The sequence below is a fragment of the Hippoglossus hippoglossus genome, chromosome 18 (genome assembly GCF_009819705.1).
Source record: "Hippoglossus hippoglossus isolate fHipHip1 chromosome 18, fHipHip1.pri, whole genome shotgun sequence".
Taxonomy (NCBI): domain Eukaryota; kingdom Metazoa; phylum Chordata; class Actinopteri; order Pleuronectiformes; family Pleuronectidae; genus Hippoglossus; species Hippoglossus hippoglossus.
The window spans coordinates 10,412,686-10,434,287 of NC_047168.1; the positions used below are offsets into that span (position 1 = coordinate 10,412,686).

Genomic DNA, 21,602 nt, shown 5'->3' on the forward strand with positions numbered 1-21,602 from the left:
TTGAGAAAGAGAAAGACGGTGGAGAGGTAGAGAAAGAGCACTTTGGTAAACACTGTCAGCGCATACGTCAACGCTGACTACAAGATATTCAACATCCTCCCATTGGTCTCACTGTCACACCCATAGACTTTACAGAAAGAGGGACGACGTGGCTGTGCTGTAAACATCGTGATCACCCCCTGGCGGCTAGCTGCAGAATAGATCATAAAACCCGCCTCGTCCATGTTAGTGGATGAGACACGGACCAAAATAAAAAGTCACAGTACACGTCAAATAAATCCCGATTGGTCGAGCACAGGTATCGATGGGACCTCTATACCGTGGCTTCACCACCTCTGGCTTCAAATGCGTAAATTGGCAGCGTTTGCATCCCAGATATTTTGCCATCATTTCTGGAAAGTGGGAGGAAGTGGAGACAAGTCGTCCATCTTCATGTGCAGTCTATGATCACAGCCAGCACACGATACAAGCTAAATAACAATAGATTACTGTCGGTAGTGCTTAAGTTGGTTTTATAAGTTATAAGATAAAGTCTGCATCGTTTACTAAGAGGCTTCTATCAGCTCTACGAGTCTGTGCTAGGCTAAGCAGTGCTTCGAGCTAAATGTTAAATGCTAAAAAAGGGTATTGGGTCACACAGCTTCTGAGCTAAAGTTTGAGATGACCGAAGTTCGTCCTCTGTGGACCATGAAAGTCTGTTCAGAACTACATGACAATTCACCCGGAAGTTGTTGAAATATTTCAGTCTTGACCAAAGTGGTGGAGCGACAGACTGCTTCTGTCTGGTCTATTCTTCTCTCCAAGAATGTATACAAGTGCAATAATAATCACTAAACGCAGAGCATAAATAATGAAAAGTCAATACCAGTGTAGCATAGAGACATTTAAAATCTCCTGTGTGTATATATTTGCATATATTTCTCTTTTTAGTAGGCACTGAGAAAGACATGGAGGTTAAGTTGATTTCTTTTGGTAAAGATGAAATCTCAGCTGATACACATCGATAAAAATTTAAACATGGAGTGTAAGGCAACATGGCGTCAGACGTCTGGAATCACGGGTTCATTAGCTCGTATTGGTCTGAACATGTGGTGTTAGCACCATATTGGCTGGAATCTTGTGAAGATTAAAAAAGAATTAAGAAAAAGTTAATAAACAGAGCATGCATAACTGGATAAAGTCCTTCCTCCCATGCTGTTGTTTCCCCTCCTTTCTTTTTCCTCTGTTATGAAAACACGCTGCTGCGCTGGTTGGCCTCGCCAACTTTCTCGAAAAACATGAAATCCTGGAAAGTGAGAACAAGCAAGGAAAAGGTCATCATTCAGCAAGATCCCACTCATGAGAATTCTGTGTTGTTCAATAAGATTACAACTTACAATGAGGAAGCAGGCTCCCATGAGCACAGCTTTCATCTTCACGTCCAAGTCCAGTGGGAACTGGATGCCAAAGTTGTCCGTGTCGGTGAAGACCTCTTTCAGGAGACCGCTCCACTGCTTGCTGATGCGACCGATGGTTTTGTCTCCACCTTTCCCCTTCAGCTGCGACACCAAAAGAACAGTGATACAGAACAGCCTCTAAACTGTGGAGCATAAGGGTGCAGGTATTTCCAAAAAACACCAAATTTGGATTAATTTGAAACTACCATGTTTTGTTTGAAGAAATAGTGTATTTCGGTTTTAAAAACGTATTCTCTCTTTCTAGGAGTTAGACAAGAAGATTGATACCGCTCACATCGGATAAAGACAGGTTTCAGCCAACAGTCATAAAGCTAGCGTGGTCCAAAGGTTAGCCAGCACCTCTAAAAGGTCACTAACGGAAGGAAAGGCTCCATGATGAAACAGGATATTAAAAGTAGGCCGCCACAAATACATAAACCACTGAGAAGTGTAAAAATATTTTTACATCAGCCCAGGAACAAATATGCGTTCACACTGCGAATAGAAAAATGCTTAAACCACTTCCAAATGTGCCAGATCTGAACCGGGCCCATTTAACATGTTTTATGTTATTTATTTAATAAGCCTTTACATTGAAAGGAGCATTAGTCTTCTCATTAGACTCTGCAACAAAGCAAATGAGTGTATTTTCCCAAAATGTCATATGATTCCCTTTAGACCAAACAACATTGTTTAAACTACTAATTTATTTTTTCTCACTTTAAAGTTGACATCCCCACAGCAGTTGCAGGCGAAGCAGGGCCCTTCCAGTGACATCAGCGTCTCCTTGTCCGCTCCATGGATGGAAAACCGAGGCAGGAAAGGGTGCCAGACCTGTTTCACGTAGCCTATGGTGGTGCCGGGCGGTGCCTGGACCTCCATCTGCAGGTCACAGGGTTAAAACATAAATATTAACGTGATACACATGGAACCGTAAAATGCGACCTCATCCCTTGACACTGTCAGCTGTAAATAAAGAGATAACGGGGCCACGCAGCAGATCACACGCGACAACAGGAATGATAAGTGAGGACTCTGACTGCTCCATTGTGACACCACATAACAAAGGTGATACATCTCAAATGGCTCCGGTCGCCTCAGTAAACAGAGCCCTGCAGTGTGTGACCGTGGGGGAGCTGGAGGCCGCGGCCAGTGGGAAACGCACGGTAGCTGGTCGATGCCAACTCAGTCATTAAGCGTAGAGGGAGAGAGAAAGGTCTCAGAGGTGGAGGGATGGCAGAGGAGTGGGGGAGATAGTTGGGACAATGGGGCCATTCATAGATTTAACAAACGCCACTCAGCAACTCAACAGCAGCACAAGGTGAAGGCAGGAAAAACAGAGGCCGGTTTCAAAATAAACTCCACTTTGTTTGTGCGACTAGTTTAAGATTTTTGGACATAAGTACAGTTTAAGATTTCCAGATGTGTGTCTCATCATTTACACGATAATCCTGGTGAAATGAGTCATCAGATGTCCAGATGATCCTTCTGGGCCATTGTGATGAACATTAGAGCATCTTCAAGTAATAACACAAATTACAATTCTGAACCTGTACATGATTATAATATGCCTCTTTTCATCTTTAACTTATTTTTATTCCATTTTTCCAACAACAATTTTTTTTTCTTGCCACCTCATAAGATTATAAATTCAGCCTGTCCACTTTTTGCCTGAGTTTCTTTTACTGTGGTGTCTTTTACAAGCAAAGCTAAACTGTGAATCAACTGCTTCAACAAATGAACGGTTTCATCTCTTGAACCACAAATTCTCCAGAAAGCTTATATGATTAATTATTAACAACATTGGTAATGGTGGACAATCGCCTTGGCAGACGTAGGGAAAATATAATATCACATCAGAGAGTTAATCAACACCTGGAGTGAGTAATCAGGGTGATTGGGTGAATAAACTTTTGAATTGTTAAATTATTGACCTTGGTGCGGTAACTCAATATATAGTGAGGCTGTTAACAGCTACCTTTGACACCCACACACAAGTACACACACACACACACACACACACACACACACACACACACACACACACACACACACACACACACACTCATACCTCTTGCAGACAGCAGGGACACCAGCAGGAGACGCAGCGGAACGGCCGTATGAGGCGGATGACCTCCCTGTCCAGGTTGTCCTTAATCTTCATGTCGAAGCTGCGCAGCGAGCCGCAGCAGTTCCTGGTGCAGCAGTCGTTCTTCTCTTTGGCCTTGTAGATCTTTTGGCCCAGACTGTTCTTTATCTCGTACTGGTTGTTGGTCTCAAACCCGATGAAAGCTGGTTGGAAAGGGAAGCGGAAAAGGAAAAAGGGCGGCAACGGTGAACAACAAAGTTTTGATAAGGAAAGAATTCCAAGGCCCGACGTGAATAATATCATTATGATTTCTATTGAGAGGTTCACAAATGCCATTTACGTCCTGTCCACAAAGAGTAAATATGACTGCATGAGCAAGCAGCACGCCTTACCTTCCAGGAGTTCCACTTTTTGGTGAATCAGGATTTGATCGATCTGAAACCACAAGGGAGAAACGACGTGAGAAACACACACTAAAAAAAATTATACGAAAATATGACCATCATCAAGTGTGAAAGTGATATTCCACTGAAAACCCCAAAATAGCTGCAAACCCAGTTTCCTTATTTGCAATTCAAAGTAACTCGGCTCATGAAACAGCCATAAACTAACTCAATCTGAGCTGTGTTGACGGTTTACGAGGGTCAGAGTCTTTTTGCATATTTGCAAATGTTTTTACATTTACATACATAGAGAGTCCTGAAAACAAGTTCAGGTTTTTGTTGAAACTCTATTTAAGTTTCAAGAGAATCTGGACAGAGGAAACAAACCGAGTTCGTGTTTTGAAAAAGAACAATGCAGTGTGGGATGTTCAGACGGCTGAGAGGACAGAGGTCACACCACATTGTTTTAAGAGAGAAACTGAAAAGTAAAGTCACATCGCTCCTCTTTTCTTAGTTCAATCATAGCTCACTACAATTTGCTGTTATCGGTTCTAGTCCCTGAATATCAATAACTATCAATATATGATTTTCGCTAATAGAAATATAACAAAAGTCCAATATTGATACTGATATATTGACTTGTGCAAGTACAGTGGTAGGAGGTATAACATGTAATTGATCTACAACAGATTTGTGAAATGTTTTGTCATTCTCTCATCATAAAAGACGAGTCTAAAACCACAACCTTCACCTTCACTGATTTCTGACCATATCGTCCAACCCTATCAAGCACTGTCGCTTTTTAGGGGCGAAACACAAAACACGCTCAGATTATCTTGTGTGTAGAATAATCTCTATGAGTCAAGTGAGTTGAATGGTCAAGAACAGAGAGAAAACAAATTCCTTGAAATGAAGGAGTGGTGCATGAGTAATCCATTTTATGATCCACTTCTGTGATTAAAACAGATGTTACAGCATCACTATTGTTATCAAGATCCAAAGCTGTGTTTTTTCCAGACCTGTGCGAGGTACTCAAGCCCTGGAGGTACCCCGACAGGAACTGCCGGGGCCTGGGAGATCGCTCCGGGAGGTCCTCCATACTCTATCCCGGGAGGTCCTCCATACTCTATCCCAGGAGCTGTGGCGACTGGTGCTGGCTGGTACATGACTGGAGGCTGGCCTGGGTCGTAGCCCATATTGAAGCCCGGGGGAGGAGCTTGACCCGGCTCTCCATACCCTCCCTGAGAAACAGGATAAGGGGCAATGGATTGTCCTCCTTGTTGAGGCATGGGATAGGGCGGCTGGTTGTAGGCGCCTGGGTAACCTGAAAAAAAAAAAAGACAGGGATATTAGGTCAAAGTCCACCTAAACCAGTAAATCCAGATCCACGTTTATATATCTCTCTCACACACACACACACACACACACACACACACACACACACACACACACACACACACACACACACACACACACACACACACACACACACACACACACACACACACACAAGTAGCTCAAGGTATAAGAAACAGATGTTCAATGAAACCATGAAACACAGAATATAGAAAAAGAAAGAAAAAAGAATAAAAATACAATTTAGACAAAAAAAACATTAAACCACTTCTTGTTTCCAAACTATGTTTCAGGAATCGTGCAATGATGTCTCAACCAGGTGTGAGTTACAATTCCTTACCAGCCGATAAGGTTAAAATATAAAATAAGGCAGAAACAAGCGCTAAGGTAAACACTGCAGCACACCGATGCAGACGGAGGAAGTCATGATCTGTGTGTCCCTGGCTAATAGCAGCTGCTCCGTGCTCCTAGCAACCGTGACTGAGGATCATCCTACTTTCCCCGCTGGGACCATAGAGCCAATAAGCTACTTATTAGCAGAGCCACAGAGTGGAGCACTTACCGGAGAGCAAGTAAACAGCACTGGGAATACTGGACGACCAGCACAGCAACAGCTCTACTCGGGGACAACCCTGAGTATGAGGGCCCAAAGCGGGGTACGTTTGGAAAAGCTTAGAAGCCTTATTCACATTCATCAAGTCTATGAATGTAAAGCACTGCATAAATCATTATAATTAAATCATACATAAGGTTGATATGTTTTAAACGTTGGTGGCTATGGGGCCCTCAGCAGCAGCTCAGGTGGCTTACAGGGAGGGCCGGCTCTGGATCTATGGGTTTATATTTGTCACGTCTTCATGGTAAATACTCATGATAGTGAAGAACTGGGTTTAGTGAACTGAAAAAGCTTCATAAACAGAGCGAATGCCTGATGACAGTGACACTGCTTAAGATTTCTGACGTCAAGTTTAAGTCACAGCCTGGTTGCTCCATCTTGGCTCATGAGCAGCGAAACCTGTACTTCAGTGTCGAGCAGTTGCAAAAGAGCCACAACTGATGACATGTGGCTTGTGTCGAAGGTGTGGCTGTGACAAAGAGGTGCATGAGGACGTCAGTGTGTAATTTAGTGGAATGATGGTGGTCATGTGACGACAAACAGATGTTATCAGTGGCTGTGGTTCAGGGGGTAGAGGAGGTTGGTGACGAACGGGAGGGATGGTGGTTCGATTCCACTTTAAGTTGTCCACTATTGCGTCACTCAGAACGGATGTGAATACCAAGTCTGAACAGGGTCTACAAGTGTCCAAAGTTCAGTCCTTAGTTATGATCCATTTTCTCTATTTCTCCTTCAATAATTAATAAGAAAAAAGTTGTAACTTTCTTAAATTCAAAGAGGATTTAAGAATGATTTTAGTTAATCAGCTCTTTGAATGAGTTGAATGAGAGCCAAGAGGCAAATGTTTCTGCCTCTTTCTTGTTTAAATGTTGTGCCCTTCTGATTTTAATGATGGTAAATTTAACATTTGTCATGAACTGTACTTGACTGACACATTACTTTGTCTCTAAGAAAGTACTTTTTAAACTATTTTCTATGGAATCAATTGAGTTAGAAACCAGTAATCAAACTGATGACCACAAGAACCACTTCCCAGTTCAATGGGGAGCTTAATTTTCTAATTACTCTCGTTATAGTCTTGCAGGGCACATTGATCTGTCTCCTGAGTATGTTTCCCCCTGTTTGACCCTAACATGGTGGTTTTTCTAAATGTACTGAGCAATAGCACCAGGTCTGCAGAGGATGTGTCTGTGATCTGCAGATGAAACTTTGTTTCAGGAATAATTTATGTGTGTGTGTCTGTGGCTTCTGCCAGTGGGGAGGATGTAGGCAGTTTTCTGTGAGCAGGACTTCACTGATGTCCTCCTTTGTTGCTCATTGAGTTTACTTGCATTCCTACACTTTGTCTATGATGGAAAACCTGCTGTCATAAGTGTTGAGTACAAACAGATGTGTTTCCCATGCAAAGGTGCTGACTCACAGCACACAAAACTGGTTTTTGTTTCCTTGTCAGGACAATCGAGCAACAGCCTTAAAACAGCACAGTCCAGAGGAGGTAGGATGACTTCACAGTGAGATTCTTTCAGGGTTCAGGTTGTGAGTAAGGCTGAAGCAATGTGAAAGAAATGTTGTGAATTACCGTCAGGAGGCAACCAAACTATCACACCACTTCTGCCTTTCTAACAAGAACCGGAAGTCATAAAAAAGAGGACACTGAGTGTGTGATCACTGCTTGCCGTTTGCTCAACCTCTATCCACATTCCTTACTCAGATTTGCAAGGAAACCAAAGCCCCCAAAAAACTCAAAGCAGCGCTGTTTACAGGAAGGCCGCACGCTGACATGCCCACACGACGACACCTCTCACCTCCTTCATCTGTTCTTTTCCATGCAAAGGGGAGGAGGTACTTCAAAATAAAACAAGTAAACGCAAGCATTTCAGGTATTTCTTTCAAAGATTCTCCTGTGTGTGGAGGATAGAATGACTCAAGGCCGGTGGAGGAATCTGGGAGCAGGACAAGGCGTTCATTCATCATGCAGCGACATTCGGAGGAAAAGTTAGTCCTGGGAAACCCTGATGGAAACTTGAGACGTGTGGGCCTTTTTACAATAGCTGACATTGTGTCAATAACATGACACAATGGGAGAAGTGGATGAGTACAAAAGTTTTAGAAACAAGTAACTACAAGTTATGAGACACGAAGAGATCCCAGCTCTTAATTATTTTTCAGCACATGCTTCTTTTATGGTCTGTGCACTTACCAGGAGCAGACATGTCAATGGCGAGGAGTTTTTTTCCCGACCTCAAGGCACTTTCTCGTCCACTCCCAGGGGTTGTCTATGGGAAACTGTTGGAATGGAAAGGGAAAGGAAGAGGGGGGTGGTTGGGTTGTGATGAAAAAAATAAATAAAAGGAAGCAGGGAAGGGGGTGTTGCAAAGAAACAATGACAAAGAGTCCAACACCACCATTTCACAACATTCGCCCTCAGAATCAATCTTTATTATTCTACAACCATGAAATGTCGGCAAACACACCACAGTGGCTTTAATGGGTACATGTTTACAGCCCAGTCTGTGAAATTTGAAAGGAAATATCATTAAAAAAAAGTGGGTGCGACATGTTTGAGAAGTTGGGGGAGGGGGTGGTGGTCCAGCCTCACAGCCTGTGTTGATCTACATAGAAATAAGTAAATGATGTCCTGGTGTCTGATTTAAAGGTCACGAGAAGTAGCACAGAATCCAACCTCCTCTTCCCCTCTGCCTCATTCACACTCACATATCTGGACTAAAAAAAACACTGTACACTCCATTTCTTCCCCCTTAAAACCTGACAGAAGCTGTGTGGGTGACGTTGAAAGCTCACCTCTCTGTTGTGATGTCCTCACTGTGCCACCAAGAAAAGTGCCAGAGAAAAGAAACTGAGAGAAATCCCTGGGTCCACACAGCAAAGAGTCAATCGTCTCCTGACTGACCTGTTTCTCGTTTCTCTCTTTTGCTGTCTCTCCTCCCTCCCAGAAATGTTGTCTATGTCTCCTCCCCCCTTTCTCAGCCTCACACGACTTCCATTAGGGTTTCAGAGTGCGTCCGTGAACATAATCCTAATTTGAACGTGAGGAAACAGACGTCTTGTATTTAATAAGAGGGCTCTGTTTGTTTCATGTGAGGACTGTCCCCCTGCAGATATTTTTATCAGGGCATTGCAGCAACAGGGAGGAGTCGGTCACCTCACATGTTGTTGTTGTTGACAACCATCAGAGGGCGTCAGAGCCTCAGTAACAAACCGTGCAACACATACATGTACATACAATAAATAAAAGATAAATTGGCCTCTGAATACAATCTACAGAGGAGTTTAGAAACTGTAAGTGTAAGGTATGATTAGTCACTATGCATGTATGTAATGTACATACTCAGCATTTTTTTAAAAATGTTTTTATTCTATTGCCTTTAAAAAAAATATTTGTGAGTTACTTGAGTAACTGTATACATCACAAATCCTTATTTAAATGTTTCCTTTGTTACTTTTTGAATAAAAAACGTTCTTGTATCACGACCCTGATAAAAAAATTGGGGTAAAAAATGACCCGTATTCATTTCCTTTGTTATTTCATGCATGAGTGTTTCTTTGCTATATTTTTTTGAAATAAATGTATATTATTTAATATTCTAAGAATTCATTAAATATCTTGTTAATTACCACAAATCATTATTTCCCTTTTTTCCTTTCTTACTTAATAAACAAACGTAAATTTTGTATTTCTACATCACTTTTACACACATGGGTCAAAAATGACCCAAACAGTATGGATGCATGTAAATCTTATTTTACAATCCATTACTAGTGAGAGCGAGAAATATGAACAATACTAACTAGCTAGTTTCTTTTCTGGCTAGCTATCCATAGCTAGATCAACAAAATAAAACTCGAAATATAACAGTGTATACTTAATATACTGATTGATATGCATTTGAAAATATGCTTTGGATTTTCTTGATGCAAAATGTGTGTCAGTATGGGCTGGTTGCAATCATTTCAGACTTACGGCTGTCCAAGACTTTGTTCCACAGGATCAAGCTGGAGCTGTGGGTGTGTCTTGGAATCCAGTTCTCTTAAATGAAGAAGGCTCCTTTGTAGAAGATTGAAGGCTTATAGAGGATTAGATTCTATTCTTTAATATAGAATATTATAGAATAGAATCTACATCATCAAAACTGTGTTTTTAATGTCGCAACAAGTCCAAACTTCTACCATACTCACGTCCATTGACAATGACCCCATTCGTTTAGGTGTGTTGTGTTCAGCTGTGCCAGTGTTTCTGTGGTTAACAGGAAATAAACTAAATAACTGAACTGACATGAACTTTCTGGACCAGTTCAATCTGACAAATGTATTTTCTCCTCTCACTTTTTTCTGAGGTCGCTCACATCAATCAATCAATAAAATGTTATTCGTCTAGCCCATATTCACAAATCACAATTTGTCTCATTGGGTTTGACAGGGTGGGACATCCTCCGTTGAAAAATCCCTATTAGCAGGGGAATGAAAGTAGAAACCTCCGAGAGAGACACATGTGATGGATCCCTCACCCAGGACGGACAGAAGTGCGACATCAGCAGAATAACAGTATTTACAACATTGATGAGAAGAAACCGTTGTGTGTCACTAGTGTGTGTCTATGTATAAGAAAGTATTTATACATAAGTAAATGTCTGATAGAGATAAAGGGAGCAGCAATGACAAATGAATGGAGGAGTTATCGCTCACATTTGTCTCTGCTCAGACTATATTTGGCACCTGCTGCTGTGCCCGTTACTTATAGGGCATCGGATGTGGGTGGGGAATGAGGGAAGTCGTTCAGTGCGTGCACACACACACACACACACACAAGAAGACAGATGTTGGACAGACATCTCAGCAAGAAACCAAATATGTGTCCACTCAACTGTTTTTAACACATTAAGTACATATATGAAATCTGGGTTCAGTTAACCGGCCAACACAAGTAGCACTGACATCCACTCAACCAAACTTGACACAGATCTTAACCTTTAACTTCCACCCCCCCACTGAAGGGGATTCTGACGGATTCCCCTCACGTAGACGTCTACATGAGGACATTGGGTCCAGTGTGGCAACAAAAGAACCCACACCCAGCCAGAGGCCCCTAATGAGGCCTGTCCCTGATAATGGAGCTAATCAGGGCAGTCTATCTGGCCTCTGCCCCTGTTGACATGTGTCAGCCTTGCCTTGGTTTATTTATACACGCCTGATCTATCAGCACTGGCTCTATGTTTGGTGAGCCTCAGTGTCCCGAAATAGAAATAATTAGGACAGGGCGGGAAAAGAGGAAAAGTGAAAACGTGTCTGGACGTGCATATGCCCTGAGTGGGTCCCCCCCATCCCCCCCATCCCCCCCAGGCCTCTGCCAATCTCTCCATCCATCCCTGCTGCACTGTCTCCTCTCTGTTTGGTTTTGTGGAGACAGTGGCAGCAGGCAGAGGAGGGGTGGACGGGGTCGTGCGTGTGGTCTGGATTGGGTGGCTCGCCGGCGGTGAATTTGGGCGAAGCAGTGTGATCAAGTCGTCCAGATTGCCACACACACACAAACCGGGGTCCTGATGCCATCTCTTATCTCTCTGTCTCTGTGCTGACCGAGTTAGTGCAGATAGAAATACATCAGTCATTAATTAATTAATCATTTTTTTGTGAATTACAGGACCAATAACATTATAAGCTCAAAAGAGGGGATGAAGGACATGTACGTATGTTCAGATGTACATAAACTAACTAAGGGGGATGTATTCCGTCTAAAACGGCCACTTACTCAACAAAGGCCTTATCGTTCTCCCATCACTCCCCACTCAGCTGCAGGGAAAGACAGTGGGAGTGGGTCAGTGTGTGTGTGCAGATGTATGTACGTGTGGCCAGGCAAGTTATCAGCACTGAAAATCTCTTATGAGCGGCTTCAGAGGTTCGAAGCTAATGATGACAATGCCAGGAGGAGGATGTAATTGGCATTTCTGAGGTCGCACACACACACACACACACACACACACACACACACATAGCCTAAACAGCCCTTGGGGCCAGTCCCATAATATAAACCCACCCTGGAGGCATGCCTACAAATACCCTCCAAACTGGTCAACAGCTCAGAAGACGCAGAGACGCAAACCTGGATCTTTGAGGACGGAAAATCCACAGAAAATCAGAAGATTCAAGGTAAACACATGATTTCTTTTCTGTTTTTGTTCCCTTCCATTGAATCAGAGCCTTTCAACTGACAGTTTTCCACTTTGCTCAGATGCTCTGCTCCAGGTGTACGCTGCCCGTCCTGGCTCTGTATCTGCTGCTGGAGGAGATATCTGCTGCTGTGCTGCCGAGCAGAGGCAGAGACAAAAGGGTAAAGGCTTGCACACGCAGAGGCCTCATCATCTCAAAATCAAACAAAACCTGTCGTCTATTTGTTTATTGATAATGTGATGGTTTTCTGCAGGAGGTGAGCTGGCTGGACCAGGAGCTCCTCTACCACCTGCCTGACCTCACGCATGGGGGAGACCTCTCTGTGGGGGATGCAGGCGGGGATGTGGATGGTCGACCCTCTCATTCAGAGACGTTCCTTGACCCAATGGACCAACTCTCTGGCCAACACCTTCGCCAACACCAACGCAAAGCCAACCAGAAGAAGTAAGGACGGAAACAGCTTCATGTAGTTTAAATTAAATCATTTGTTTTATGTAAACCATCTATCATCAGGTATTTATAGTGACAACTGTTTTTAAATTCTGTCTTCTGTCATATAAACTCATTTGGTTGGGAGGTAAACATTTTGTGTATTATTTCAACAAATACATTTGCCGTTTAAAGTGTTTTTTGTGATGTGTGGTAGAAAGTGAATGTATAGAGACTTTTTTCTTTTTCTGTCACTGTGCATCACTTCACATCGAGTGCAGTGATGCTTGGACTGAGTCTCCTCTTTCTCTCTGTCCGTGTCTGCAGGAGGAAGGTCGCTCCTCTGGACTCCATCGGCAGTTTCCAAATCCAGTCCAGTTTCAAGAACAGAGGGGTGAGTAACCAATTCGAAAAATAACAACTTAAAAACTATTCCTAAAGCCACTGTAACTAGAGGCTACGAGACAGTGCAGAACGAAGACAACTTGTCAAAACACCCAAACTCACCTGCATAGACTGGCATTTTCAGTGTTTTTGTATTTTTATTTAATTGTTTTTAATGTTCTTTTATCCGTTTTATTTGATTGCATTGCTGAGTACTATCCGGCTTCTCTGTGATTTTCTATTATTGCACGTATATTTTATTTTGTGCAGAAGCTAACTTTAGTTTTGAAGGTGCTATAGAAATAAATTCTTATTACAATATAGGGCTACAGCAGAAAATAACATGAGTGTAGTTCAATGTTAATGAGAACTTTCTCAGGTGGCCTCTTTTTCCCATCATTTGCAAAAAGTTTTCAACTTGCACGGCTTGTCCAGTTTTTCCATGACACCAGGAGCCATTTCTAGACCCACTCATACAGTATACAACGAAGGTTTATGATGAATTATTCATGAAGACCTTCTACTTGTGTAATACTGGATGAATAACTCAGCATTTCATTTCTCCTGTTTGTTACAGGATGGGCCAAACGAAGACTGGGAAAGCAACAGGGACTAAAAAAAGAAAAACACACAACAGCTCAGCTCTTTCTCACATTTTGCTATATTTGTTATATGTGACATATTTATTCATCAACTGGCTGCCATACCAACAAGTGAGATGCCTGTCCACCGTCTCCCCCTGGTGGTAGAAGACACTAACATGACAAACACAGTGCTGTGTGCCACTATTTAATAAAACGTGTTAAAATACCCATTTCAGGTCTTTTTTGTCTTTCCAGTACGAATGATTCCGAAAACCACCTTTATGTTCCCAAAGACTTTTAATTTGTCAAGCTACAATCAAAGAAAACAATATCAGACTGCAGAAAATATAGATTTTGCTCGGGTATTTTCTCTCTTCACTTTCACATATGTACAGTTGTAAAAGAACAGGATATGTACACAGAATTTAAGTTGTAAAGAGAGTGCAACTGCTACTGGAGACTTACCAAGACTCTCCCACGAACCAAAGAAAAGCACATGGTAAAAACCAAACAACATAAACAAACGCCACAACCTACGCGGCCTCAACTTATTTTCTGTACACTACAACTCTGTTCTCGATGTGAGACAATCTTAATGTCCATTCTCTGATGCGGGCGTTTCTCTAAAAAAAAAAAAAAATACCCCGCTTCTCAGAAATCTAAGAAATAAACAATTATATGAAATAGAAAATATTTTACAACCATTCATAAATGAGCCTCTGGGCCGCTTTGACATTCTAAAGCGCGGCCAGACCATTCGTCGTACAGCAACGTTAATCCCCCTCGTAGATAGACAATGAGCTTTTAAAACAAGAAAAACAGAAACAATAACCACACGTGAAACAAAAACATCAAAATTTAACAGCTTTCAATGTAAATGTTCGTGGTAGTTTGGCTATCAATGATTGATTAACAAGCCGGACAGGGAGAAACATTAAGCGCTAAATCATGAATGTACACAGCTACATGCTACGTAGAGATGTAACCGGCTGTAGCTAATCATATTCCCAGCACCGTCCAAATATGCAGTGGACATGGTATTTGGGTTTATAGTTAATTAAAAGTGCACTGCTGGAAGAATTGTCTGTGTGCAATTTTATATTAGTTAATTTCGACACAAATGCAGATGCTAAATAATAAATGTTAGCTGATTCAACTTATTCTAGAGGAGTGAGATGTCTAAATTTTATCCACTAACCCCCCCCCTGAAAAAACTAAAAGGAAACTCAAAAGGTATATTGCCAAAATGCGACGGAAAATAAAAATGAGCTGCCCATCTAGCATTATGATGTATATCTAAACAAACAACAGAAGTGACGTTTTACATCTCTTAATCTATACATTTGTTCAAAGTGTAAAATTTATAGCCGAGAGGACAAGGCTTTTCAAACTAAAACTCCTCGAGGACAGCAAAGTAAATGTTCACTGATTTGTCAGTGTCCTCAAAGTCTAAATGCACCTTCAGTGAATATGAGAGCGACCAGCACAGTATATGACAAAGCCAATGAATGTACAGATTAATTAGTAACAAATAAATGATTCTCCGCTGTCTCTGTAGCCGTCTGTTCAGTTCTTCACAATAGCCAAAGAAAATAACAGACTCAGAAATAAAAAATAAAAAAACTGTGAGGGATAAATAAGAATGGTTGTGATTGTCAAAAAGAAATTCAACAAACTGACAATACAGTTGCCATCCAGGTGATAATTTAGGCTGTTTTGGCTGCAGGCATCAAAGAAAATAAGTGTCAAGAGGACAGCAAAGACAGGGCGGGTTGCTCCTCGTCCCTCCCGTCCTCTTCATCTCTAAGTGTCTTTTTTGTGTCCTGACCGCCGCAAGTCCCTGCACTTGTGGCAGTAAAAGATGTCGGGAACGTTGGACTTCTTGATCTTCGCACACGACAAGTGCACCCATATGCCGCACTGGTTGCACTCGATCATCGGCCGCCCCGCGAACGGCTTCCCACAGTAACAGGTGATCAAGTCCCATGAATCATCGCCTGTGTCGATAAAGATAACATTTATTAGGTCATAATTGCTGTGCGTGTTACCTAATGAGAAAACAAAGGTTACTAGAAATTACACTTAAGGGATTTTCATATTAATATGTTTTTTAAAATACATTTCAATCACATACCTGACTCCACCATAATGTCTTCATCTGCGATCCAAGTCTCACCCTCACTGGAGCTCATCTCTGCTTCCCTGGACTCGTCCGGCTGCATCTTCCCCATGCCCTGCATGGTCGGCGTGGAGGCCCCGTGCACAGCCAGCTCCTCTCTGATAGGTCGTACCTCTGAATGTCCGTGGCGTGCCTCAGAGTCTGTCTCGCTTTGAGCAGCCGAACTCTTGAGCTTCTTCGGTTTTGGCTGTTTTGAGTTTTTGCTGCGTTTGATGCGCGCCCTTTTCTCGCCTTCGCTGCTGCCACTGTCCACCGCCGTCATGGCAGAGCCAAGCGACAACTTTTTCAGTTTTTTGTCCTTCTTGCGCTCTGACTTAGAGCTGGCCTGGCTCTCGTACAGGGAGTCTTTAAGGCGCATCTTGTCCAGTAGAGTGCTATCAGAGTGCATGCGGCGAATGTTTTTGCCCTTGTTTGCTCGAGCTTTGCGAACAAACGTGTGAATGGTGTGGATGTCAGAGCTTCCGTCTCCCCAGGTGTTGCCCATGGAGCTGCTGCTGCCTCCACCGCCTCCATCCGCCGACAGCCCTGAACTGTGAGCAGAGCTGGATGATGTCGGGGACCATGAGTTCTCCTGTAGGACAGCAAGGAAAATATTGTTTACTCAAACTGGCAACAACAGTTATTTATTATTGTCAGCATTTGTATGTTATTTAGCAGGATTAGGAAAGAACTACTGCACAAATTACCATGAAACTTGGTGGAAAGATGTGGCATGGATCGGGGAAGAACCCATTAAATTTCGGTGCGGATCCAGGAATTGTTTTTCGCTTTGTTAAAAACATTGTGAGATAGGGTGTTTTTCAACATTTACATAGATTTTTCAGAGAATAATGCATGGATCTTAATGAAATACATCAGGTTTGTTTAGCGGACATTACGAGTGTGTACAATTTGGTGCAGATCCAAATAAATAAATATCAAGATCTAGTGAATTTAAATGTGGCTTCATAAAGGGGAGTTTTGTGCCAGTGTAGTTTCAACAAGCTCAGCTTACCTCTTTTGGACTCGGGATGTAACCAGCATACGCCAGGACAAAGCTGCAGAACTTGTTGAAGTCCTCCACAGTCCTCTTTTTCCTCTCAGGGGGCTGCAGAGAGAAGATCTTTGTTTAAGATTAAGATAGTCAAGCTGCTCAAAACAAACTCCCACAGAAAACTACAGAATAAGTTGTTAGATCACGAAGTACTCACCAAAGATTCCGTTTTGCACGTCAACAGTGAATCTGGTGGACAGAAGAAAAAACAGTTTTTTTTAAGGGTCACAAGCGAACCGGAGAGATGCCAACACACAAAAGCACCTGAGGGGACGATAACACACGAGTGGAGCCGCGTTAGCATCGGCTCGCTAACACGACTCAACAACTTAATACGTGTGTTAGTGACGGGGACGTTGAGCTCGTTCACGACCCGCGTGTGCTTCGTGTACAAGAACCTGAGCAGATTGAATTAACCGGTGACAGTTTGAGGGTAAAAAAGAGCAAGTCTGTCATTCGATGTTCACGCTAGCTTGTTGCCAAGAACCGCAACCGGTGTCACTTGATCGCTGTGTGAACTTCACCCAAAGTCTGGATTACTACGTCGACCCCTGAACAAGCGATCGTCGATTTAAACACACTCGTATCAAACTGGTGCCTTTGTTGACGTGTAGCAGAGATGGTTTGGTGCAAAAGCTTTTTTAAATGTGTCACTTGGTTTGAAACCTGCTAACGTTAGCTGACATTTACACTGGGAGCTAACAGCACGTTACCCCCCCCTCCCTCCGTTTGCAGCTAAAGGGGGGCAAATGTGGTTCGCACTGGTGTTTTCCTTCACGCGAGACACAACTCAACGAGCTGCGTTCAAACTCTAACGAGGACAACCGGGCATTGCTAGCGGCTAATTCCAGCCCGTGAGAGAGTTAACCTGAGCTAACCAAGCCAATCACGCTGGCTTTCTTGAAATGGAAGTGGGAGGCTCGGCGGCTACGGTAGCTTAGTGCTAGCAAGGAGTAGCGTTTAATCGGATGTCTTGTCAGCGCTGAAGTTTCAGCCTGGTGTTAAAAATAGCATTTTATTCGTAGCTGACAAGTAATTTATGTTGTGAAGGACGAGCTGCACAGGGTTTGGGTTGGGAAACATTAGCTATCAAGCTATTACCGTTAAGCTAGGTGGATCGGCGCCCAACTGACCAGCAAGCTAACTTCACAGCAATGCAGATTAACATGAGGTTCGCGGAGAATCATTAATATTTATAAAGCAGCAGATGATCGATTTTCACTTTCACACAACTTTCGCAGCGTTTTGACAACAAACAATCGGCCAATAGCAATGCATGTTATTAATACTGCATACGCAACCGATGTAGCATTAGCCACAACTTGCATTGGGTAATCAGTATTTAATGTCCCTAAAACGTGGAAGACAAACATCAACAGTGATCAGATTGACATTGCAAGTTCGTCTACTGGCCTGGGGTCCATAGCGGGGGAACGTACCTTGGTGCTCGGACATTATGTCAAGCATTGTCGCCTCGGCGAGAAGGCCTCGATCCAAGCAGCAGGCGAGCTAGCCGGAGAGTAGCGGCCGTCGCGCTGTGCTTTCCCCCCCGGCGTGGCTGCACCTTACCGCCGGGCAACTTTTGGCAGCAGCGAAGCCAAGGACCGCGCCACACTGGAGGTGCTCTCCCCGCAAAAAAACAAGCTCTCCGCCGCGGGGGCTCGAAGTTGGAATATCCCCCTCGCAGGGCTGCGCTGGAGGAGCCGATACAGCGGCTAACGTAGCAGGAGCCTGCCGCCTCTGGATCGCGATTAGCTCCGACAAAAATACTAATTCCTCTCCCTCCTTTTCACCTACAGCGCACAAAGCTGCACTTTCTCCGTCACTGCATTCAAACAGCCGCCGGGGCTGAAGCGTGTCGGGACCGCGTAACTCCTCCGGTAAAGCGTGGGTCCCCGGTTCACAGCGGCTCCATACGGGGGAACTTCTCGGATTAACTTTGTCGTTTCTTCGCGGTTCGCATACAAAACGACTGGAGACTTTCGCACGGTCTCCTCCGCGCGCGGCAGAAGCCTCTTGATGCTGCCAGCGTAGTGTTTCCCCCGGGTGCATCCTGGGTAGCGTAGTCCCACCGCGCTGTCACTCGCGGGGGCTTCCGAGCGGCCGGAGGACGCGGCGGAACTACATTTCCCCACGCACGAGGGAGTCCGGGAAGTGACGTTTTCAAATGCGCACACTCCAAAACACGCTACATAGCGAAACATGCCGGACTCGAAGCTGTATTCGCGTGTAAATGCCTCTTTCCGCGACTTGTAGCGCTCGATATGCTTTCATTTAAGAGATGTCGCTTCTCCTGACGTTAGCTTACAGAGTTCTGCCGTTGTAGTTTGGGCCATCACGTTTTAATAGGCGGCGAGTTAGCATCATGCTAACTAGCTGAAGCCATCTGGAGTTAATACAGTTTAATTACATGATACAATGCTGCCCGAGTTACTGCAAGGCGTCGACGCTGGAGGGCTTCTCATAATACAAGGTAAACACTGTTTGTCAGTGCGGGAATTCAAGCTTTACAAGCATATAACTGTCATGTGTGTGCATGGACGCAGTAGCGTGAGGTAAAGTGATATCCTCTCTGCTGGCATGGTTAGATTGTGCTGGTTACTCGGGTCGACGCCTCCTGCAGAGCTTCATCAGTGCTGCTTTAAACAGGTATTTGAAGAGACGATGGGGACAGTTTGGTTCTTTGGTGCATGTCAATGTGTCCAAGTTAAATGTGTCACTAACTCGTGTTGTGATTTGTAGGGAGGAAACTGTCCATGTCATTGGCTTTGAGGTCAGTGAAGAGGAGCTGACAGGTGGATTTAAAGGATCATCCACTCAGAGGTAAATAGGACGAGTCATGAAAGGATTAGTCGATCAACAGACAATTAATACTTAAGTAATAAGCATTTTAAGTAAGAAGTGAAGAGATGCCACTTATTCTGCTTCATAAACTTAACAACATCCAGCAAAATGTCACTGGTTCCAACTTCTCCAATTTGCTTGTTTCCTCGTTTATATCTTTTAAATTTAATTCCTCATGGTTTTTTAAATGGTCATCAAACAAAACAAAAAGTTAGAATCCTAAAAACTTGTCAAGACTACACAGTCAAATGATCAAAAAAGTTAACATAATATTTTGCAGCCCCTTTCACACAGTCTATGTAACTTATAAACAAACTGACCATTTATCATCTGTTCCTGCAGGCTACACTTTCACGATGCTTTCACCGACCCCCTCGGCTGGACCGATCATCCGGCTTTCACAGTCCGCCAGTTCAATCTGGACGAAGTTACACATCTGGTCAAGCAAACGTCACTCCCCAAGGCGCCGACCTTGGTAATCGACTCTCTTTCGTGGATTTTGAGGCACGTCGGTCCTGCTGCTGTTTGTAAGACTCTTCAGCAACTTAGAAAAGGTGATGAATTATCTTGTAAATGTCTGTAGAATCAGTGTAATGCCCCGATTTTATGTAGTTTTACTTACACAAGGAAGGTGTGACACCAGACACAAGGCATCCAGAGTGACTCTTAGCTTTATCTTTTAGGCACAATACAACAATGCAAATATTGATTCAAGGTTTTCTAATTGTACCATAATATTGTCAAACTTGGATGATAGATTTTGAGTAAAGAGGAAGTTTCTTTTCTCTTTTGTTTTCATCAGGGGGAGCTGTGAGAGCTGTCATTGGTCTGCTCCATACTGATATGCATCAGAGAGGCACCGTGGGAAGTCTTTGCCATTTGGCTGCATCGGTCATCACTGTGGCCCCTGGAATGAAGGGAGATGAAGCGGTGGCGAAGATAACAAAGCGCTCAAAATCTGGAAAGGTTATGCAAGATGTAAGTGGTGTTTCCTTTTGGGATGACTGTTTTGTGTTTGAACACTGTTAAAGAAATGATGTTATTTGTCCCCAGGAGGAGATTTTCCACATCGGAGAGGATCTTACAGTCATAGTACAGAGCAAGGCCAGCCATACTGGACACAAACAGCCAGATCCTGAGGAAAAGGAGGTGCAATTTCACGCGTTTATTCTATCTGCTCAATAAATTAATAAAGGCTTCAGACCTGGCAGGACTGAAAAGTTATTTTTATGTGTTTATGTAGACGGATCCAACAGCCAACTTGACCTTCAACCTTCGCTTGTCCGACACAGAGCGAGAAGCCAAGAAGAAACTCGCACTCCCCTTTGTCTTCAGCAAAGAGAAGTGAGACATTTTTCCATTATCTCATGGTTTATTTAAAACTGTTTTTTCCCGAAAACCATCTAAAAGAACTGCATGCTCCTCTAAATCTTTAGGAAAACTGCTCTGCTCCACTCAGGCCCGGGTTCAGGACGGATTCTGTACGAGCCTGATGCAAACGACGACTTTGATCAGGAGGACCCGGATGATGATCTTGATGTGTAGTGCTGGGCCATAAAACCTGATGAAGAACCAGAAGATCCATGTTTTACATACTCTTATCAAGACACTGAGTTGTTTTCTGCAGTGCAGTTTTAAAGCCTTACAATCACCTCATGGAGCTTGGAAGATATAATTTAATGCCTCAAATTTCTGTATAATCTGTATTATTTTTACAATTTGTTTGTTAAAATTATTAATTGCCTTCATTTTATTTTTTTCAAATGAATAAAATGATATTGCTTTATAACATGTTGCTTGTTGTAAAAATTGATTGAAATATATGTTCAATCTCGTTCTCATTTCACATCCACTTTATCACAATTATTAGATAAGATATAACATCATTGATTCCCAGTAAGGGAGATTCAATTTGACACAGCAGCACAGGGTAATGTAGTTAACATCAAAGCAAGACATTTCCTAAAATACCTAAACATAATCAACTTACATCACTACTGTTAATACATAAGTTGTCAATTTGAACATTGTCAAATGTTGAAAAATGTGTTTTCTTAAAGGTTTTTTTTAGCACATTGATCAATGA

At 43.0% G+C, this 21,602-nt stretch overlaps 3 protein-coding genes across 4 annotated transcripts; 1 reads left to right on the forward strand and 2 right to left on the reverse strand.

Annotated features, from left to right (window-relative positions):
• Window positions 1-1,016: 1,016 nt before the first annotated feature.
• Window positions 1,017-9,026, reverse strand: LOC117752028 (phospholipid scramblase 2-like). Its single transcript, XM_034569137.1, has 8 exons — window positions 8,683-9,026; window positions 8,081-8,166; window positions 4,928-5,232; window positions 3,918-3,960; window positions 3,508-3,728; window positions 2,157-2,318; window positions 1,377-1,538; window positions 1,017-1,285 (listed from the first exon to the last, which is right to left on the reverse strand). Exons 2-8 carry the CDS (start codon window positions 8,091-8,093, stop codon window positions 1,226-1,228), a joined length of 966 nt encoding a protein of 321 aa, XP_034425028.1. The 5' UTR covers window positions 8,094-8,166; window positions 8,683-9,026; the 3' UTR covers window positions 1,017-1,225.
• Window positions 9,027-13,738: 4,712 nt separating this feature from the next.
• Window positions 13,739-18,809, reverse strand: phf23b (PHD finger protein 23b). Of its 2 annotated transcripts, none has more exons than XM_034569139.1 (5): window positions 18,112-18,809; window positions 16,830-16,861; window positions 16,634-16,726; window positions 15,595-16,210; window positions 13,739-15,457 (listed from the first exon to the last, which is right to left on the reverse strand). In XM_034569139.1, exons 1-5 carry the CDS (start codon window positions 18,137-18,139, stop codon window positions 15,264-15,266), a joined length of 963 nt encoding a protein of 320 aa, XP_034425030.1. In that variant the 5' UTR covers window positions 18,140-18,809; the 3' UTR covers window positions 13,739-15,263. The 2 variants fall into 2 exon arrangements, with proteins under 2 accessions (XP_034425030.1, XP_034425029.1); XM_034569138.1 differs by having other exon boundaries at window positions 16,634-16,741; window positions 18,112-18,764.
• Window positions 18,770-21,307, forward strand: elp5 (elongator acetyltransferase complex subunit 5). The gene is made up of 8 exons (XM_034569140.1): window positions 18,770-19,145; window positions 19,261-19,321; window positions 19,415-19,495; window positions 19,859-20,070; window positions 20,319-20,494; window positions 20,570-20,665; window positions 20,760-20,860; window positions 20,953-21,307. The coding sequence occupies exons 1-8, from the start codon at window positions 19,091-19,093 to the stop codon at window positions 21,059-21,061; spliced, it is 891 nt and encodes a 296-aa protein (XP_034425031.1). The 5' UTR covers window positions 18,770-19,090; the 3' UTR covers window positions 21,062-21,307.
• Window positions 21,308-21,602: the final 295 nt, after the last annotated feature.

Excerpts from the sequence above, each read along its gene's own strand:
- elp5 (XM_034569140.1), top strand. The coding sequence starts at position 19,091 with ATGCTGCCCGAGTTACTGCAAGGCGTCGACGCTGGAGGGCTTCTCATA. Across the intron at positions 19,146-19,260 it reads AGGGCTTCTCATAATACAAG|ATTGTGCTGGTTACTCGGGT; the intron begins GTAAACACTGTT and ends TGGCATGGTTAG. Across the intron at positions 19,496-19,858 it reads AAAGGATCATCCACTCAGAG|GCTACACTTTCACGATGCTT; the intron begins GTAAATAGGACG and ends CTGTTCCTGCAG.
- LOC117752028 (XM_034569137.1), bottom strand. Across the intron at positions 1,539-2,156 it reads GTGGGGATGTCAACTTTAAA|CTGAAGGGGAAAGGTGGAGA; the intron begins GTGAGAAAAAAT and ends TTGGTGTCGCAG. Across the intron at positions 1,286-1,376 it reads TGGGAGCCTGCTTCCTCATT|GATTTCATGTTTTTCGAGAA; the intron begins GTAAGTTGTAAT and ends CTCACTTTCCAG.
- phf23b (XM_034569138.1), bottom strand. The coding sequence starts at position 18,139 with ATGCTTGACATAATGTCCGAGCACCAAG. Across the intron at positions 16,862-18,111 it reads CATAATGTCCGAGCACCAAG|ATTCACTGTTGACGTGCAAA; the intron begins GTACGTTCCCCC and ends TCTGTCCACCAG. Across the intron at positions 16,211-16,633 it reads ACATCCCGAGTCCAAAAGAG|GAGAACTCATGGTCCCCGAC; the intron begins GTAAGCTGAGCT and ends GCTGTCCTACAG.